This window comes from Chionomys nivalis, chromosome 8, assembly GCF_950005125.1.
Source record: "Chionomys nivalis chromosome 8, mChiNiv1.1, whole genome shotgun sequence".
Taxonomy (NCBI): Eukaryota; Metazoa; Chordata; class Mammalia; order Rodentia; family Cricetidae; genus Chionomys; species Chionomys nivalis.
In genome coordinates this window covers 29,261,242-29,282,987 of record NC_080093.1, presented here as the reverse complement: position 1 = coordinate 29,282,987, position 21,746 = coordinate 29,261,242, and the positions used below count along the sequence as shown (strand labels likewise).

General features: G+C 42.5%; 1 protein-coding gene across 2 annotated transcripts in view; it reads left to right on the top strand.

Annotated features, from left to right (window-relative positions):
• The first annotated feature begins 15,761 nt into the window (after window positions 1-15,761).
• Ric1 (RIC1 homolog, RAB6A GEF complex partner 1) overlaps window positions 15,762-21,746 on the top strand; it is a 93,870-nt gene continuing 87,885 nt past the window's right edge. For both annotated transcript variants that reach the window (XM_057779187.1, XM_057779186.1), the window contains exon 1: window positions 15,762-16,130. In XM_057779187.1, coding sequence (XP_057635170.1) covers window positions 15,987-16,130 — 144 coding nt within the window. In that variant the 5' untranslated portion in view covers window positions 15,762-15,986. The remainder of the gene's footprint in view (window positions 16,131-21,746) is intronic.

The following is a 21,746-nucleotide window of genomic DNA, read 5'->3' as shown; positions in this document are numbered from 1 at the left end:
ACTTCTATCTTTCTCTGTGTTTACAGAAATGATTCATTACTTTTTTGTTTCTAAGAATTTTGTCACTTTTTATTGAGTTTGACTCCATTTTTAAGATGACTTATGATAAAAATGACTGCACAGTCCTACTTTGATGAATACCGTACTAAGCGGGTTTGCTCTCGTACCATTTAGCACAGACCTCAGCAGAGACACAAATGTCCCCTGCGGAGGGACATCAGTGCTGCCATCGGCAGTGTCCCACAGGACTGCTTTCACTTCTTGCAGTTAGCCTTTGGAGTCCAGACTTGTGGACTTCCTCGAGATCTGTGTACCTTGGCTCTTAGCATCAGCACCCACAGGCTGGCTCTCAGAAACTGCCGCTTAAGGCAGGGGAGCGCTCAGGGATCTGATCAGTCTATTGCCTGCGCTTAGGAAGCCATGCCCTCCATTCTATGCTAGGGGAAGACAAATCTAGGGACATGCAAGATCCAGTTCCTTCCTACATAGCAATTTTCTTCCTAGTGCTAACTTTGGAAGAGTTTATTTTTATTAAGAAAGGCAACATTTTTTCCAGGGGTGGTCACTAAGTTTGTAATCCCCACGTAAGAGGCGGAAAGGAGAGGACTATGTTCAAGGTTACCTCGGCTACAAGAGACCCAAAACAAAACAAAGAAAAACTGTAATTAGAATCCTCACGATAGTGACTGGGGATATGAAGACACCACACTGCACTGACATATAAGACTCTATGTATTATGTAAATGTTTACTTCAGACATTGTCTTTGAAGGGCTCTAGAAGGCCTGAGCATGGCAAACATGGCGCCAGCAGGTTTTGCCTTTTCCCCTTCTCCCCTTGCCAAACCGTCAGATTACATTCCTAAACTCCAAGGCCTGTTCCCTATTTGGCCACCGACTCATGCTTGAGACTGATCACCAAGGCTCAACTATCAAACCATCAAGATCCAGCATTCAAAATTCCTTATTTTGACTAACCTAATCAAAATACCCAATCAGAGCTTACCAACACAGCCTTGCCCATCCTAACACAGACCTCTCCTTTTTCTCTCCTAAAATCAACACTTGCAAAGCTATTTACTGCCATTTCTGCTTGATTCAGATTCAGCCACTTTGTCTCTTTGTCTTGCTGGATAAAGGATCTCTTTGTTAGATTTGTGCTGGGAAACTGGTGTTTGGGTGACTCGTGCCTAATCGGGGTCCAGAGCAGAGCACCCAGAAGTGCTTGGGTCCATTCAGTCTTAGAAAATGGAAAAGTTAGTCCTTTCTTTGTTTGGAAAATAACTTTCCCTCACCAAGTTTTGTTGTAGTTTTTACGTGGCATCATGGGGGCTTTTCCTGCATTTTCTGATCTCTTTCCAAATCTACTCTAAGGTTCAGATAAGTAGAGATGTTTAACAGCGGACCAAAACCTAACAAACCTACCCAGCTTTCATACTGTGGCTTTGGTTTCCCCAAAAGTCTGATCTTTGCTGATTAAGCAGTTAGGAAAAAATGCCTTGAGTATGTGAACTGTGTAATTTCATTTCAACTGAGGAATTCTAAATTCTTACTTACTGAAAGGGTGGTTATGTTTGTGCTAGGCTGTATTACAGAAAATGAAGTACAACTTCTTTCTTCCCTTTTCTTTCTCTCAGAAACATAAAACAAAATTAAAAACTCTGAGTGGAGAGGTAAGCTGGCTCAGCGATTGAAGTCACCGTTGGGCCTCTTTAGGGCCTCATGAAGCGTGGGGCCACTGTCTGCTCTACTGATGGTACTCCAAGGACTTCTAGCCCTTACTCGAGATGATTTCCTTATACCAAGACCCAGGGAGTCCAGAAGTTCTGCTCACTGATGCCACTGTAAGTACTGTGCCAGCAGCAGGATTCCATCGTCTGATCCCCTGGGGAGCAGTGTGGCCAAGCACAAACATGGTAGGTCCTCTTCGGCTTTATGTCTCTGTGAAGTGACATGTTAAAATAACACAAATACTAGCATTTGGAGGGATCTGTAGTGGTGCCATTCACAATTCCAAGTACTTTTACACAAATTAAACTATTTAATCCCTACAAAAATTCTTTATGGCCGGGCGATGGTGGTGCACGCCTTTAATCCCAGCACTTGGGAGGCAGAGGTAGGCGGATCTCTGTGAGTTCGAGACCAGCCTGGTCTACAAGAGCTAGTTCCAGGACAGGCTCCAAAGCCACAGAGAAACCCTGTCTCGAAAAACCAAAAAAAAGAAAAGAAAAAAAAGAAAAGAAAAAAAATTCTTTATGGGACTTTGAATCTTAGAGTAAGAATCTAGATTTTTGTTGCTGTTGTTGCATTTTGGTTTTTGTTTATTAGGCTGGGGATCAAACTCAGGGCCTTCCACAGGCTAGGCAACTGCTCTACCACTGAGCAGTAGGCCCAAGAACCTAAGCTATAAAACAAATTATCTGTCCCGAGAGCCTTTGATAGTCCCGAGTTCATGAGCCCTGGCTTTTGATAATGGGTCTTAGTGTACTTGACGTCAGATAGCAGTGAACCAGACATTGCTGTGCCCTTCCCAGGCCTCCTTGGGCCTTCCCAGCTGCCAGTAGCTGCACCACTCTCCTATTGGCTCTAAGTGTTAACTGGAGCTCCAGCTGTAAACAGGCATGTGTGGAGACTCCCCAAGCTTCCTCTAACCAACTCCCATCTGTCAGTGCATCGATATTCTGATAAGAATGAGTTCTACACTGGTACCCAGAGCTCTCCAGAGTGACTGAGCCTCAGTTAGCCATAGCAGTATTTTTTTTTAACTACAGCTATTAGCCACAAGAGGGAACCGTGGGAGCAATAATAGGGTATTCTGTGATAGTCCTCCGAGTATCTCATCACCTAACCCCATTCCTGGAGTCTAGAAAGTCCTGGTATGTTTGCTGTATTTTATGCGATCAGTGGTTTCACTTGAGAGAAAACTGGACCACCACTTACTGTTTTTAAACAATCATTCAAAGGTGAACTGGTTTTATCTGCTTGATCACCAGGGGACGTGGACTTAATGACAAGTTTATATCAGCAACGGCCAGTTTCCTTTTCTAGTTCACAAATGGCTGGTCTAAACCCAGCATTTCCCCCTCCCTGGTCAAGATAAAACTATGGAAGGAGTCTTGCCATCCTTCCTAATTTTTTTCTTTGTTACAGAAGAATCATCTAGGGATTTCTTTAAAACCCCAATTCTCTGATTATACTACCAAGACATTCTAATTTGGGAAGCCTGGGCTTTACTTTAGCCAGGGAACCTGAACATTTAAGGCATCTGCAGGCAAGGCAGATGCAGATGACTGTATGACCACCCCTTGAAAGTGATCTCCTTGACAGGAAACAGAAGGCATCTTTGAAAAATATTTACTATCCTTCTGATTTAAAAACTCACAGGAGGCCGGGCGGTGGTGCAGAGACAGGCGGATCTCTGTGAGTTCGAGACCAGCCTGGTCTACAAGAGCTAGTTCCAGGACAGGCTCCAAAACCACAGAGAAACCCTGTCTCAAAAAACCAAAAAAAAATAAAAAATAAAAAAATAAAAACTCACAGGAGATGCTTCAAATATAAAACTAAAAATCATAGTTAATATCTTTTAGAAATATGATTGTAAATATTTTGATAGTTCTATCTTTAATCTTTTAAGATAAATGCCAATGAGGATAATAACTATATCTTTGGGGGACACTGCCAACTGTTTGGCCACATTTCCTTTTAAGTACTTACAATCAAATATACTGGGCATTCAGTTTTAGAGATATATTCCACTTGTGTCTATTCTTTGGGTTTTTGGGGTTTTTTTTTTTGTTGTTGTTTGTTTTTTTGTTTTTGTTTTTGTTTTTTCAAGACAGGGTTTCTCTGTGGTTTTGGAGCCTGTCCTGGAACTAGCTCTTGTAGACCAGAGTGGTCTCGAAATCACAGAGATCGCCTGCCTCTGCCTCCCAAGTACTGGGATTAAAGGCGTGCGCCACCACCGCCCGGCTTTCTTTGGGTTTTTATAAATGACTAAGAAGTCACATTTGTAATAGTTGTTCAACTTTTTAATTATAAAGAATAACTATATTTGGCATATACTTTTAATCCTAGTGCTCTAAAGGCAAACAGGTAGATCTCTGTGAGTTGGAGCCAAACTAGTCTACATAGCAAGTTCTGAGCTAGCCAGGGCTACATAGTGAGATCCTGTCTCAGAAATCAAGGCGGAAAGAGGGCGGTAGCTGTAAGATTGTCATTATTAAGAGATGTCAAATAACTTATAGTGCCTTCAAGCTTGATGAAGAATCTAAAATTATATCCTCTAGAATGTCAACTCAGAGATTATCTCACGGCCTGTGACATTTCGTGCAGGTTTTCTGATGTCACAGGCTATCAGAGATGATAACCATGGTTCATATTGTTGTGGGAACATTGAGGAGGGTACTTACATAAAGCTAGGTGGTACAGGTCATTCTGTTCATGTGGCCTTTGATAAAATCAAAATACATGGTAAACAGAAGACATAAGAGATTGCTGCTGGCAGACAGAACAGAATGTTTTATAGACTCCTTTTAATACGTATACTCTAGTCAAATAAGAGAAAAGTGTAGGAAGTGTGGTGGTTTGAAAGGAAATGGCTCCCAAAGGGAATAGCACTATTAGGAGGTGTGACCTTGTTGAAGTAGGCGTGGCCTTGTTGGAGGGAGTGTGACACTCAGTCAACTTCTTATTGCCTTCTGAGCAAGATGTAGCCAGTGCCATGTCTGCCTGCACGCCACCATGCTCTCTGCCATGGTGATAATGGACTGAACCTCTGAACTGTAAGTCCCCACCTCCATTATATATTTTCCTTTATAAGGAAAACATGCAGTGGTCATGGTGTCTCTTCACAGCAACAGAAAACCTAACTAAGACAGTAAATAATAAGCAAGGACCATTGTTGCTATAATTACCAAGATCACACTTGTTACCTACGTGCTATACTTTTATAAGCACCTGTGAACACAATCACAAACACACGAATGAACAGCATGTGCACAATGATTACCATGCCACTATGTGATAGGACCTCCTTACCTTTACCATAGTCCTGTAGGGCTATTGTTGTGGCTCATTTTTTAATAAACCATTCTTTATGCTGTAACTCTAATAGCATTTCTCTAAAGTGGCCAACAAACACATGAATTGATGTCCAACATCAGTAACCACCAGAGGGTCACAAATAAAACCCACAAGGATATTATTTTATACTAGTAGGATGGCCACTATTAAAAATAAATCTGGGAGCTAGGAAGATGGCTCGGTGGGCATAGCGCCTGCTGAGCAGCGTGAGGACCTGCCTCTGATCCCCACCACCAACGTAAAGCCTGGGTTTGGTGAGCCCTAAGTTCAGTGAGAAACTCAGAAAATAGGAGCTATAGAGCATGACTCTGTCCTTTCTGTATGTGCACACATAAGCATACAGAACGCAGAGAGAGCCGGGCGGTGGTGGTGCACGCCTTTAATCCCAGCACTTGGGAGGCAGAGGCAGGCAGATCTCTGTGAGTTCGAGACCAGCCTGGTCTACAAGAGCTAGTTCCAGGACAGGCTCCAAAACCACAGAGAAACCCTGTCTCGAAAACAAACAAACAAAAAAAAAACAAAAACAGAACGCAGAGAGAGAGAGAGTGGGGGGAGAGAAAGAGAGGGAGAGAGAGACAGAGAGACAGAGAGAGAAAGAACAAAAGCTAAAAGCGAAACTTGCTGATGAAAACGTGGAAAGTCTCAACAACCCCCCCCCCCAGCACTGTTGATGGGATTGTAAAACAATGCGATGTTATAACAGAATGGTGGGTCCTTGGAAAATAAAGGTAGAGTTAGCTACATGGTCTGGGTATCTGTCCAAAGGACACAGCATCAGAATGTCAAAGAGATATTTGCATACTTGTAAACAGAGGGGGAAGGAATGCAAACACTGAGGGATGGATGGACATGTTAACAAAATGTGGCATGAACACAGAATGGAACATTATGAAGTCTTCAAAAGCACATGATAACTTGTCACAGGCTACATGGCTGGGACATTATGTTTAGTGAAATAAGCTAGTTACAAAAGAGCAAATATTGTAGGATTCTATTTATATAAAGTATCTAAGTAGACAAATTCATAAACAAAGAAAACAGAATAGTGTTGTCAAGGTCGTGGGAAGGAGGAAATGAGATTTTTGTTTAGTGAGTACGGTTTTTGTTTTTGTAAGATGAAAAGGTTCTGGGGATGTTTCATAGTATAAACACATTTGCACTACTGAGCTGTACACTTAAAATGTAAGGTTGTAAGTTATTACTATCATTAGTATCTTGGAGACAGGATCTTGCCACATGCCAGAGACTGGCCTGGCATTTCTGATCCTCTTGCCTCAGCCTCTAAAGTGCTGAATTACAGGTATGTAGCACTATGTCTACCCTCTTAAGTACTTTTTAGTTTATTTACAATAAAACTGTAACTAAAAGTGGTAATGATAAGAAGAACATTGTGACCACTTATACCATATTGGATGTTATAAAACATGGCATATAATTAATATTATGATTTTCATGAGAACTATATATTTCTTTTTGAGATTTATAATTCCTGCCTAATCATATTAAACCTAGCGATGAGAATAAGAGAAAGAAACTTGCTAGGTAGTGAAGGGAAAGAGATCTTGCAAACAAGCTGTTCTGCTGCGGTCAGAAGCATCCTTCATTCTGTTGACAGTTCTGTCCTGGCCAAAAGTCAGACCTGTGTTGGCCATATACCCTGGTTTGTGTCCTTGGATTGTTGTTTGTCTTTCTTTAGAACAACAGCCTAATGAACTGCCTGGAAGCTCTGCACAGTCAGATACTTCATTGCTCCTTGGAGGTGCTCACAAGAATCCCAGTCCAGTTACTGGGACAGAGAGAGGGGCACATAGACACCTCGTGGGGATCTATGATTAGGTAATCTGGGCTAAGGAACTCACCTCCCCCTATCTCAGCCCAGTCATTTCAAAAGCCAATTTGCTTCCTCCATGAGAAGTCATATTAACCTCTACGCAAAGCCTCTCAGAAGCCAGCCTTCTCTTGGGACCCCTTCTACCACCCAGAAGCTCTGTTCACTTCCTCTCTGCAATAACCCTCCTCCTCTTTAGGCTTTCTCTCTACAGTAACTCCCCCCTTTCAAAATTTACCCTGTGAAATTCAATCTTTGAGTTCTCAAGACGAAATGGCAAGCCACTGACTCATGGAGGCTTGGTGATCATGAAAGCCTAGTACCCTAGTCCTCGAATTAAGCACACCGGAGACAAGAATGTCTCTGTAATTCTCAAAGGCCCATTTCCTCCCCTTTCACTCCTAGAGAACATAAAAATTACTGACAAGGGCAAGAACCATAACATTACAGAATGGCTTATTACAAGGAGATATTTATCCTAAGAGATACAGGAATAACACAATGGACACAAAATTTTGGCTGAAAAAGAGGAAACATGAAGACTAAGAGATGTGTCTGACAAAATTATGGTGACCTTTATTGTTACAGGGATGTGCTGGTTTGAATAAGAATGGACCCCACAGGCGCATATGTTTGAATACTTGGTCCCCAGTTGGTCAGGATTAGGAGGTGTGGCTTTGTTGGAGAAGGTGTGCCACTGTGGGTAGGCTTTGAGGTTTCAAAAGCTCCCACGAGGGCTGAAGAGATGGCTCAGAGGTTAAGAGCATTGCCTGCTCTTCCAAAGGTCCTGAGTTCAATTCCCAGCAACCACATGGTGGCTCCCAACCATCTGTAATGGGGTCTGGCGCCCTCTTCTGGCCTGCAGGCATACATACAGACAGAATATTGTATACATAATAATAATAAAAAAAAAAGCTCCCACGATTTCAGTCTCTGTCTTATGATTGTGGTTGTGCTCACAACATGTAAGTACTCAGCAACCAGTGCCTTGTTTGCCTGCTGCCATGCTCCCCACCAGGATGGTCATGGACTCATCCTCTGAAACTGTAAGCAAGCCCCCCAATTAAATGCCTTGGTCATGGTGTCTCTGCACAGCTACAGTACAGTGATTAAGGGAAGGGTTAACAATGTACCTTTCCTCTTTTTAATAAAGAATACATATAATATTCCAGCCCAGCATTTGCTAGAATGGACAACTGGTTGAGACATGGGCAAACAGAATAATTGTTGTTGAGTAACTTAAAAATGTTACCAGCTAGTTTTCTTTCCTAAAAAGACCAAGCAGGGTGTGGTGGCTGAATCTTGTAGTCCTTAGAAGTTGGAGATAGAAATAGAGTGAGTTTGAGGATAGTCCAGGCTACATAGCAAGACCTGTCACAAACAAATGGCCAAAAGTGTGTGTGTGTGTGTGTGTGTGTGTGTGGAGTAGTAACTCTCCCCTACATTTGGCTAGCATAAACAGTAGCTTCTTCACTTTATTTTCTACTTTGTTCTGATGTCCCATCCCAGAAATCTCATTTGCACCCACTAAGCTGTCCTGCCTTTATGGTTCACGAGTGGTTCCAAGTAATTTTTAACTGTGATTTGTGAGAAATGTGGACAAGATAGATTAGTAGCATACCAGTTACATGGATGTTGTTTCATACCGATATTTTCACTTTTACCACAAATCTGTCAACACTACCTACACTTGCATCCTGGAGGAGGAGCCCAGGTAGTCACTGGGCACATGACATGTCCCTGGGCATGACTTCCTCCTGAAGAGCGTGCATGTGAGGAAATCACCATTGTGCCCAGCAAGAAGCTTTATGAGATGGCAAGGTTGTACTATGTATGTAATGGAGCAGATTGAGATAGACCAGGTGAGGGCTGTCACTCATCCTGATGAACTAGAGGAGGAGGACAGTTATGCTCCTGGTGCCTTCCATGTCCCACCTCCTCTAGAGAGGTAACAAGTGGCTCCATGAATCGAGGACCTGAAGTCAGCTGAGGTAAGAGAGTAGGGATCTTCACTGAAGGAGGTGAGGGCAATAGGGCAGAACCCAGAGAAGGCTTTACCTTATGTTGACCTTGTGCATCATTTTTAGAGAAAGGAGCACAAGCAGAAGCCCTGGTTTCCAGAAGGAACTTTAGATGAACAAGCATGGACAGGATCCAGAAGGATATTCAAGAGGCAGCTGTAACAAGGGGAATGATGGCTGTTTAATTTCTATCACCTGGGCATTGATTCGAATTGTTATAAGACACTTAAGGAGAAGAGTAATCATGAGGAAAGATGGTTAATTCTTTGAATGCATATAAACTGGATGATCAAACCTTAAAACTGGTAAAAGAAGCAAAGAAGGAGGTTTTCCCTATGCAGGCAAAAATCAAAGGTACTAATGGTGAGACCCATGCTAGTGATGATTCTTTAGCTCCCTTGCTGGAGCCTCCTTTAAATATGTATCCTCTATTGCCTGGAAATGACCTGGAAGCATGGGATGAGGAATTTGATAATCAGTCTAATACTGAATTCCATCCACTTTTTATGAGGACTTAGGAGAGCCTGTGGAAAAGCTAACCTTACAACCTAGGCAAGTTAGAGCAAGACAGGGAAATGAAATTTGTTTCAGCAAATCCTCCCTAGCCTCATGAGGTACAATTGGTATTTCCAGTGCAATTTCAGCAAAATTGAAATGTTTCTATGCACTAGCCTTAAAACTCTAGAAGGAAAGACGATATTAGTCCTTGTATATTATCTTGAGAGGAATGAACTACAGCTATTTGAATTCAGACTAAAAGAAGCATTTGTGTATCGAGTGTCTCCTTCACTGCCTTTAAACCTTCTTATTTTCCCTACTAAATTGTCTCCCACAGGTATTATAGTACAAGAGAATAAACCTTTAGAATGATCTATTTACACTGTAAGGGCCACAATATACTAACACTTACCTTACTCTTCTTGCTCAATTAGTAGTAAATCAGGGGTTTGATCCTTCTTGTGCTATATTATCCTTAATAATAGATATTTAAGAGCATTACAGAACTCCATGGACTTTAAAGTTTCATTTGCAAATGACTATGAAGGGTACAAAATCATTATCCAGCTCTTAGCATATTTGTGAACACAAATCGTCTGACTTTCCCCCATTCTACAGGCAGATAGTTATTTTATCTATTGCTCATCTAATGGTATAGGAAGGATTCAAGGTCCAGATATTCATGAATCTATAAATACTTCTTTTTCTTTAGTCCAATAGGTGGAATGGTTGTTTGGTTCATCTATTACGGTTCATTCATGAACCCTTAAATATTATTTCAGGTTCTGCTTATGTTGTAAAACTATTTCCAGAAATAGAAATATACTCAGACTTGTGCACACCCTAACCTTCCTGGTTTTACTGCAGGAGAAAATAAGCAAGCTGATGCATTAACCTGTCCCATTTTTACTTTTCCAGAAGAAAATTGGGAAGAAGTATGTGTCTGTCGTTGCAGATGGATCCTACTGAAATAATATGGATCCCTCTTACATTCTTCTGGGCCCAGGCCATCAGGGACAATAGTAGATGGTGAAGAAACAATGGAAGTCCCCAGAAAGAGAGCAAACCACCATCTAAAGGACAAAAGGAGATATCGATCATATCATCAGAAGTCAAGGTGCATACCTGGGGCCTAGTTAAGGCACTGTGCACCAAGGGAGAAGTTAATTAACTCTGTGTTTATTAATGGACCTTGAGACCATAATACTCATTCATCCTTCTGATGAAGGGACTGCATTCAATTTTTCTTGGGATTTAAATAACTTTTCATTTGTGTAGAACATCATAACATTTGTGTTACTATTAAAGGCAAGTGTAGGCGTATGTTTTACAAGATACTAGAACTACTAATCATAGGGGTCTCATTTTCAAATTATTCTCTAGATTTTTCTGATCAATATAATAATAGTAATTAATAGTACTGGACAAAGTTTTTATCTCAGTTCTTGGTGGCTTTCACTGTTCTAATATTATAATTTGCTTGCTTACAGGATATTCATACATCAAGTGATAAGTAAATTGATCTACATCTCAAATCAAAACCACTCTCAAGATGCTATTAAAAAATAAAAAAGCCAGGCAGTGGTGGTGCACGCCTTTAATCCCAGCACTTGGGAGGCAGAGGCAGGCGGATCTCTGTGAGTTCGAGACCAGCCTGGTCTACAAGAGCTAGTTCCAGGACAGGCTCCAATACCACAGAGAAACCCTGTCTCGAAAAACCAAAAAAAAAAAAAATAAATAAATAAATAAAAATAAATAAAGTAAAATAAAAATAAAAAAAAATAAAAAAGGTGGAGATGTTGGAACACAGTTCAAGAATTGAGTCATGTCATCTTGAATTTTGTAGGCAAACGGATGGAGCTAGAAAACATCATTTTGAGGGAGGTAACCCAGACCCAGAAAGACAATTATCACATGTACTCACTTATAAGTGGTTTTTAAACATAAAGCAAAGAAAATCAGCCTACAAATCACAAGCCCAGAGAACCTAGACAACAATGAGGACCCTAAGAGAGACATACATAGATCTAATCTACATGGGAAATAGAAAAAGACAACATCTCCTGAGTTAATTGGGAGTATGAGGACCTTGGAAGAGGGTTGAAGGGGAAGGAAGAGGCAGGGAATGTAGCAGAGAAAAATGTAGAGCTCAATAAAAAATAAATAAAATTAAAAAAAAATGAGTTGTGTGAGAATCCTGAGTGCTTGTGAGAAAACTCCAAGAAAACAAGAGTCTTGTGACCTCGGTTTGTTCAACACAGAATTGATCTTAAAAAATTTTGGTGTTCCCCCAGGTGCAGCAGATAAGAGTGAGCTTACTTCAGCTGTTATTCATGTGCCTCTCTGGAAAAACATGTTTTTGCCATGTGTGGTTTGTAAGACCGAATGCTTTACTCACGCGAGTCTTCCTAAGCCTGATACTCTGTATAGAGTTGGCTATTGCACGACACTTCAGTTTGCCTCATTTCTAGGCCTTGCTCTCCCAAGTCCACACTGCCAACTAGAGCAGTAAACAGGGAAGCTTTGGGCCTTTGGCATCTGTCCAGACCGCAAGTCACTCAGCCTGCAACTGGAATTGATTTCAAAGCTCCAGGCTATGTCTGAATCTTTCTGTTATGCTGTAATATTTTCAATTAAATCTCTGGCAAATTTTGAAAGCTAAAGTGGAGGGAATAACATAATGAATTCCCAAGAATTCATCATCCAGCTTGAAAGTTTATCAACCTAGGGCCAATCCAGTTTCATGTGTATATATTATATATTTTTTTCACGTACCCTGATTGATTCTGTGTTGTTTTAAAGTAAAACACAGCTCAGTTATTTTTTTTTATCAGTTTGCAGAAAGTACAAATAGTCGGGAGTCCATCCCAGAAGCAAATGCACAAGAGACAAGTGTAATAAAGCAGATGCTGGGAGCATAATGAAGAGCCACAAACTGAAACCCTCATCAGTGGTTGTCATCACAGGCTCTTATCGGGGTCCCCAGATGTTAGAGGAGGTATGCCCAGAACCGAAATCCAGCTGTGGCTTTGTCACGGAAGCCTGTGACTGTATGCAAATACACAGAGCCTCCTTTTAGCCTGGTGACTATTTTTTCCTAATCTTTCTCTCACCATTCTCGGGACCGTGCCTGAAACTCTACATTACCACATTACTGTCTTTGATTTGCAAGTGGTGCAAATCAGAGCCATGCTTGAAGCAGACAACTGGAACATCTTAACCATTAACAAGGTTACTGCTTTATAAATAGATTGTCTTGTTACAAAAGATGAATTCCTTAAACATAATTTAGAAAGTACACAAAATGTCCAAAGAAAATACATTGATTACCCACACTTCAAGGGCTTTTTAAATATCAACTTTGGGACTTTTTTTCTTTTTGTTAAACATGTGTTTCTTCATAAACATGGAATTGTTTTTTAAAATGCGTGAAAACCATTTTCATTATTTCATAATATATGGTTAATATACTTCTATAACAGATATTTTCCAACATATTTATTTTTACAAAATATTCCTCCATAAGTATAGACAATTCTATTCAAATGTAAGTATGTATGTGGATGTGTGTGTGTGTGTGTGATTTATTTAAGTAGGGCTTTATGTAGGTCAGGCTGGCTTGGAACTCACAATTCTTGTCTCTATGACTCAAGTGCTGGGATTACATTTGTATTAGTCAGGGTTCTATAGAGGAACAGAATTTATAGAATGAAGCTCTACCTACCTATCTATCTATAGGGGATTTATTAGAATGGCTTACAGGCTGTGATTCAGCTAGTCCAACAATGGCTGTCTACCAATGGAAGGTCTAGAAATCCAGTTCAGTACACAAGGCTAGATGTCTCAGCTGGTCTTCAGTATATACCAGAGTCCCGAAGAAGGCGGCCCTAATGCCAGTGAAGGAATAGACTTGTCAGAGCCGTAACAAACAGCCAGATAGAGCCGTAACAAACAGCCAGATAGAGCCGTAACAAACAGCCAGATAGAGCCGTAACAAACAACCAGATAGAGCCATAACAAACAGCCAGATAGAGCCCTAACAAGCAGGCAAAGCACAAGAGCTTCCTTCTTCCATGTCCTTTACCTAGGCTGCCAGCAGGTGTGGCCTACATTAATGGCAGCTCTCCCTATCTCAGAAGATGCAGATTAGAAGTAGATCTTCCCACTTCAAATGATTTAATAATAATAATAAAACCTCTCACATGTCACTAAGGCTTTAGTTAATTCCAGATGTAGTCAAGCTGACAACACGAATGGCAACACTATGGGCATCCATCATGCCTGCTTTACAGGGTGTATTTTAAGGCTAAAACTCTGTATGTTTCCCTAGAAAATAATTATAGGGGAAAACAATAGGGTCTGTTTCTTTCTCCATACACATACCGTACTATGCCACTGGTCTTTATAGACATTGTTCCAAATTATCTTCCAATGATTTATAAAGGAACTTGTTTCCATGTACCCTTATCATAAGTATTCCTTGTAATACAAAATTTGTTAAATTTGATAGAATCAGATATGTATCCATTAACTTTTATCAGTTTATTTATGGTTTAAGGTAGTCCAAATAGTTGACTAAAGTGGAGATGGTAGGAGAAAGAAACAGGAACAGAAGACTTGAGCACTGTAATTGCTGGTATATTTTACACTGTTAAAATAGGAAATTTGAAAGTTAGTTCAGCCGATAGTTTCTATCACAATGAGTAACACTTAAGGAGTTTCAGGGTGAAATATTTCACTCTATTACTCCCAAGGGAGAGAGGGCCAGAGAGTCTCCTTTTGTCTACGTTCAGGCCACTATCACAATTCACCTCAATCCGTTCTAAAGGCCACTGGGTCCTAGGAAGGAAGAGCAGTTCCCAATCCATGTGACTTTCGGCATATCCACCACGTTGGCGCTGTGTCCCCTTACAAAAAGAACAGCAGCGATGCAGCCACAAGATCTGGCAAGGTCAAAACTAAGCAATTAAATATTACCTAGAAATGTCTAAATTTATCCGTGACAGCAGGAAGATAGTCACACTGGTGAGACACATGAACACACTGAAGTTGAGCTGGGGAAAATATTCTCAGTGGAATTGTCGCACATTTTGATTTTCTATCTGCCACGTGTTCAGCTGTCGAAAAAGTACTAGACAACAAAGTTCTACAATTTTATATTGGCGAGGACCTATTTGTCCGGCGGCGTAACTTCAGAAGGTCGAGATTTCACCTACGCTTTCATCTGAAAAATATCTTCCCAGTTTGCTATGCTTAAGACATTCCAGGCATGCTATGTTGGGGGTGGGGCTCAGCAGGAAGGAATTTTGGGAGACTTGAGGGGCCCCAAATGCTGGTAAGCAGCGAGGCATTCCTTTGGTCAACTTCTTTGAAAAGCAGCAAGTATTAGAACAATTAGGGAAAGTTACATTGTTATAAAATCCGGATTGTTACTTTGTTTTCCTCTTTGCTGCTACTTTTAAACCCAGTTAACACCTTTGAGAAAAGTAACTCGGAAAGAAGAAAGGCGAGCACGAAAAGAGAAGCACTTTATCCTTTCCCCACTCCACTTCCTATCATTCCTTCATGCGCTCTAGGGGCTATCAGGTCAGTCTGCTAAAAGTTGTAGCTATTTTTAAGGCTCCAGATCCCAAAATTAAACATCCCCCAAAGTTGACTACCCCGATCCAACTCAGAAAAAGAAGCCCATTTCTTTTCCAGAACATCTTTTACTGGGGGTGCAAAAGACACCATCTGGGCTTCGTCTAGCACTATAGCTGGTAGAGGAGCAGGAGGATGCAAACTGAATTAGAAATATATACTGTACTAGATTTAGAACGCTTGAAGACCCGAAGAAAGGATGGACGCACTCTCTAGCTACGCAGTTTAGTGACTGAATGCGAACTCCGTACGGGCAGGGACGTCAGCAGCTCTCACTTGAAACCACAGCACACAAAGATCTCTCGGTACAGACCGCCCCAGTCTTGGAGTCGCAGAGACCTAGGGCCAATCTCAGCCGGAGGGTCACGTGACTCTCGCTCCGCCCCCGCGGCGCCCCCCCCCCGCCCCCAGTCCCGGAGCGCGCGCCAACCGAGAGGAAGTCCTAATGGGCCGCGCCGCCCGGACTGTCACTGACTGGACTAGGTCGCCTCTCCCCAGTTCCCAGGCCCACGCTCCCGGTCGTCAGCAAGACGCCTCGAACAGCCGGCGTCCAGCCCAGCGACCTGCGTGCTGACGCTCGGAGGCCTGAGAGGACCGGGCGGAGCCTGAGGAGCCTCCCCGCGCCGTGCGGCGTGCTGACGCGAGCGGCGAGCGGGGCGGGCCGGCCTCGGCTCCTCCCGCCGCGGGCCCACTGGCCTCCCGCCTCCCCCACCCTCGGCCCGTCAGCACCCGAGACTGCGTCGCGCAGCACCGCGTCGGCCCGGCTCGGCCCGGGCCCCGGGCAGATGCCCCGAGTTGCCGCTGTCGCCGCCGCCGACTCGGCCGGTGGCGGTGTGGGAGGTGGGCACCTGGCCCGGGGTCGCCGAGCGTGACAGACGCGGCCGGGGCCGCCGGGGGCTGTCGGGGCCGCGCGCGGACCATGTATTTCCTGAGCGGCTGGCCCAAGAGGCTGCTCTGCGCGCCGCGGAGCCCGGCCGAGGCGCCGCTCCACGTCCAGTCCGATCCTCGGAGAGCGTTCTTTGCCGTGCTGGCCCCGGCCCGCCTCAGCATCTGGTACAGCCGAGTAAGTAGGCGCCGCCGTCCCGACTTCCCCCGAGCGGCCCCTGTCCCGTCCCCACTTCCCCCGAGAGGCCTGGATCTAATCCCGACTCTCCCCGAACGACCCTGGTCCCGATCGGACCTCCTCCGAACGACCCCGGCCCCGTACCGAGCTCCCCCTCGAACGACACTGGCTCCGACCGGACCTCCTCCGAACCATTCTGGCCGGGTCCTGACTCCCGAACGACGACCCCGTCCCGTCCCGACTCCCCCCGAGCGACTTCTCGTCCCCGTCCCGACTCCTTCCGAGCGACTCCGGCCCCGTCCCGACCCCTTCCGAGCGACCCCGGCCCGGTCCCGACTACCTCCGAGCGACCCCGGCTCAGTCCCGACTTTCCCCGAACGACCCCGGCCCCGTCCCTACTATCCCCGAGCGACCCCGGCGCAGTCCCGACTTCCTCCGAGCGACCCAGGCCCTTTTCTCGACTGCGGAGCGACTCGGGTCCTGTAGCGACTCCCCGCGCGCCCTCAGTCCCTCTCGCCCTCGGGTTGGCGCCACGCGCGGGCTGTCTCCACAGCTCCCAGGCCCCGCGTGGCGCCCACAGCCGCGCGCCGGGCCGGGAGCTCCCTGGCTGAGTCCGGACTTGCCTGCCTCTCTGCCCTTGTTGCCGGGGAGCCAATCTGTTGGAACGTCCCCTAGCGCTCTGGCAGCTGTGGCATCCCAGCTCCCCCTTCTTTAAAGGTCGTTGTTTTGGAGTTCCGGAAAGCCTGTTGGTATCTACCCAGTGTCGGACTGTTTCACGGATTCCTAAAAACTTAAAGAGTTGTTCCTTTGTGGAGGCCTGGTAACTTGGCTCCCGGTCTCCTCCAAACATCGCGGCTCAGTTTGTTCTCTCTCTCTCTCTCTCTCTCTCTCTCTCTCTCTCTCTCTCTCTCTCTCTCTCTCTCTCTCTCTCTCTCTCCCCCTCTCCTGTGTGTGTCTCTGTGTGTGTCTCTGTGTCTGTCCGTCTGCTGCTCTTGGATTGGTGGGGGTAAAAAGTCCAGGAATTCATATCTCTCTGCGCCGCACCTGGAAATAATAAGGCTTAGAGCGTGGAACAGAATTCTTTGAGCCCTAGCTTTTTCCTTCTTGTGTCTTGAGTTCCGAGTTGGTAAGAGAAAGTTAAGTGGTGAGTGGGATAGCCCATGTTCGGACATTGCCGATTGCTGGAGGTCTGTCTGTAAAAATTACAGAATTCTAAGTTTAAAATTGCCCCTCCCCATTCAAAGAGACGGTACTAACCGATTACAGAGTGGTGTTCTCGTTGAAAGAAATTGAAGGCTGATTGACCTTGCTCTTGCTTAATATATGAAACACTGGTTTTGGTTTGGTTTAATCCTTGGCTTTCTGCTTGTTACCATTGGAATGCCCATAATGCCCTTGATTGTCTTTACTCGCACCTGTAGTAAAACCGGTACTAGAATTTAGGTAATTTTGGTTCCTCTTCTATATTACTATTGCATAGTTAGGCTGTAAATTAGACTTTTTGTCACGGTTTTGGCTGACCTACTTTTCAGAAAGGTATCAAAACACGGAAGACTACTAAACAATTACAGTATCAGCAATATGATACTCCGTTCTGTGTCTAATTGAATTTTTAAACATATGCGGTGTAGTTGGTATCTAAATGAGATTCGTTTTCAGTACATATGGTACTTGAACAACTTTTATTTAGATGTAGCTATTTAAAGTTAATAGTTATGTAGAAAAGCATAATTAGAACTTGAATTTTACATTGTTTTCTAAATTTAGTAGTTTTATTTGAATGTAACACATTGTAAAACCTAACATTTACTTTTTTTAACCTCTAAAGATAAAAATCGGATTTATTTAAATTTATCATGATAGACCAGAAGCCTGTAAATTACCTTATTCCTCCACACAAAAAGAACATTACACTGTACCTAGTTGTCTTAGGGACATTATGAATATTAGTAAATCTGTTGTTTGGATTTGGGTTTAGATGCAGTATTATGGAATTGAAACATCTACTCCTTTCATTCAAACCCCTGCTCTACAGACAGCTATGTTTCACAGTAACACATTGGTTATTAATGATATCTTGTTTGTAAAACTTAGAATTTTACCTACATAGAAAACAGTACATCACACACAAGGAAATAAATTCAAAAGTTAGATTTGGGGCAATATTTGGGCTCAGAGGCATGGAGTGAAATAAATTTCTGGAATACCTTAGGGTGGCTACATGGCACCTTAGGTGTACATGGTATTGTGAGTGTAAGCTTTGTTACTTAAAAAAATCAGGTTTAAATGTGGTGATTCTGAAATTTGAGATTTTTATGGCCAGGTGAGTGGAAACAAGAGCCAGGCTCCACCTGCCAAGTCTTCTCCTTTTGGAATGTATGTGTGTAGCTCTTCTTATCCTGGGAAATGTTTGAATTTTCTCATTCCTAAACTTTACAAAGCAGTGTGTTGCCGGGTGGTGGTGGCACACGCCTTTCATCCCAGCAGGTGGAGGATCTCTCTGAGTTCGAGACCAGCCTGGTCTACAAGAGCTAGTTCCAGGATAGGCTCCACAGCCACAGAGAAACCCTGTCTCAAAAAACAAAAAACAAAGAAAGAAAGAAAGAAAGAAAGAAAGAAAGAAAGAAAGAAAGAACAAAAGCAGTGTGTGTTAAAATAAGCTTAGGTTACAAAATGTTAAAAGCAAAAATATTTCTAAGTTAATAAGAGGCTATCAGTTACATTCATAATTTGGAATGAATTGGTTTAAAATATCTTCACTGAGCCCATGAATGAGGGTATTAATTTTATTTATTTATTTTTGGAAGGTTGTAGTACATTTTGAAGGTCCAAAGGGTTCTACAAATTTGAAATATGTTTGAAGGCAGTGAGAGGGACACAAAAGAGAAGAGTGACTATATAGATTTTGCTTTTTTGTCAGGACTCAATAAAGTAAGCGCACATAAGAAAAATGTAGTTTCAAAAGAGAAAACTAGCTTTGTAGAAGAAATGTGTGTTTAGTCTCAACTGGTTGTTTGAATGTCCACAAAAGTTAATGTATGTGAACTGTTGGTTACCCGTGAAATTATAGGAACATTAAACTAAAATCTTTAAAACTAAGTATGCTTTGTGGGTCTTCTAGTAAACTTTTATAGACCTCGTCTATTTCCCATTATTATGTACTAAGTTGGGATTCCAGTGTTTTAGAGTCATATCCGTCCAGACTAATTTTCTAGCCAGTTTTGAAAGATGCATGTTGGTGTTGTTTATGTGCAAGCATTTCTGTAAGACACTCGTTTTACTTTTTGATAAAGATTTTAAAATAGCACATTTCATCAATAAATTGGGCTTATTGCTTGGTTTTCATTGTGATATGTTAGTAGAGGTTTGCTTTTTTTGATATTGTGATTCCAGTTTGGAATTCTAAAAACTAGACCGGAGGCCAACAAGGTTTGAATACATGGCTCAGAGGGGGAAGTGCTGCCAGCCCTGATGACCCATATAGCAAAAGGAGAGAACTGGCTCCTGCAGGTCATTCTTGCATTTGTGCTTGCATGGCACATGCATTTCCACATCTATACATACAGCCACTAAAAAATAAATACCTACTGAAGTCTGTATTAGTATTATCCACGTTTTTTAAGCATTAAATTTTTGTTTGTTTGTTTGTTTGTTTGTTTTTTTGTGACAGGGTTTCTCTGTGTAACGGTCCTAGAACTAGCCCTGTGGACCAGGCTGGCCTTGAACTCACAGAGATCTGCCCGCCTCTGCCACCTGAGTGCTGGGAATAAATGGAAGTTTTAAAAAGATTTAGAACATGGCTTTGTGGCTCACCCCAGTAATCCCAGCACCTCAGATTTGGGAGGATAAGGCAGGAATATTGCTGTGAATTTGAGCCAACTTGTGCTACCTAATGAGTTCTAGATCAACCTGGGCTAGAGTCAAGGAAAGGGAGAAGGGCTGGGAGGAAGGAGAAAGGGAAGAGAAAAAGAAAGGATTTAGTATGTGTGTTAGGATGAGGTGGTAGAGGTAGTATCAATGAGATGATATGTTCAGGAGTATTGTAAAAGAATTCTGCTTGGAGGATGGAGCTGCTTTGTAGAAGGAGATGATTCATGGTTGAGGAGTTTTGTGTGAGATGAACTGCATTTTGTACTATAACAGGGGCCATGAATATTCCTTTAATAAACTCATTAGCTGTAACTGTGACAGGCTACAGATGTTAACCTTGAAGTTGTTAGGACACTTCCATTCTGAATTAGAGACATACTCACCTCAATTTTCAGATTACTAATTTCAAGTATTTAAATTGCTTTCAGAAGTGTTTTTGAACACTAATTGTAAAGGATAGCATAGGCAGAACATGGAAGTGATGAAGAGGCTTATTATATAGAAAACATTCTGCCTAATGATGTGTGGTTAGTATGATGCATGAAAGCCATTTGTTTTGTTGTTTGTTTGACACAGGGTCTCACGGTATCCCCGGCTGACTTGGAACTCACTATCACACCCAGAGAATGAAGTCTTTTGAGTTATCACTCTGGGTTGCAAATAAAAAGCTGAAGTTGGCAAATCACCACAGTCATATAAACAATGTAGTTGAGGAACTCCGAGCAGAAACTTGTTCCTGTTGATGTCTGCTAATAGTGAAAAGTTCCTGTTAATTTGCACATGGAAAACACAGTGAGGTAGATGTCTCAGGAACCAACCTACTCATCCTCAGGAAAGCTGTTTAATTTCTATCTCCTTTCCCAACATTCCCATTTCACTGTTTCAGCTCTATTACTGCCTCCAGACACCTTCCTTTTAAATTCACATGTCTGAAAGTCTTCTAGGGGTCACTTTTTGTTAAAAAGTAGTTTAGTATCCTTAGTTTGGTATCAGAGACTCTCCTGTCCTGGAATGCTCTCTTGCCTCATCTCTGCTTATTAGTATATTACCTATCCTTTAGCTTCTGTTGCAATCCTTCTTTCCTCATGAGTCGTTATTTACCTACCATAACTGGAAGTATTCATTTGTTGATGAACTACTGTTTTGAATTTTTTGACTTCTAGTTTTATTGAACTATATATGACAAAATTGTAATACTTATGACATATGCTAAAATGTTTATATATACATGTATAATGATATTTATAATACAGCTAATAAGTATGTCTACCACCTCTCACATAGTTCCCTTATGTGTGATGAAAACACTAAAGATCTACTTTTAGGCTATAGAGATAGCTCAGTGGTTAAGAACACTTACTGCTCTTGGAGAGGACCCCAGGTTCAGTTCACATGCTGGCTGACAACTTGGTGTAACTTTGATTTTGGAGAATTTGATGCACTCTTCTGGCCTCCATGGACATAGGGTACTCATTTGGTATATTACATTCATGCAGACAAACCCTCATACATATAAAAAAAAAAATCTCTTGGTCAGTTGTCCACTGACCTCTACTATTGTGTGATTTTTGATCGCATACTTACAGTAAAGTTTGCTTAGAGTCAGAGGACACAGCTAGCCACTAACTGACCTAATTAACCATAGAGATCTTGAAGGACTGAGGACAGATAGGGGACAGGAAGTAGTAAGGCCAGATGCTCTCTCTCAGCCCTTTTGTTTTTTGTTTTGTTTTTTTTTTTTTAAAG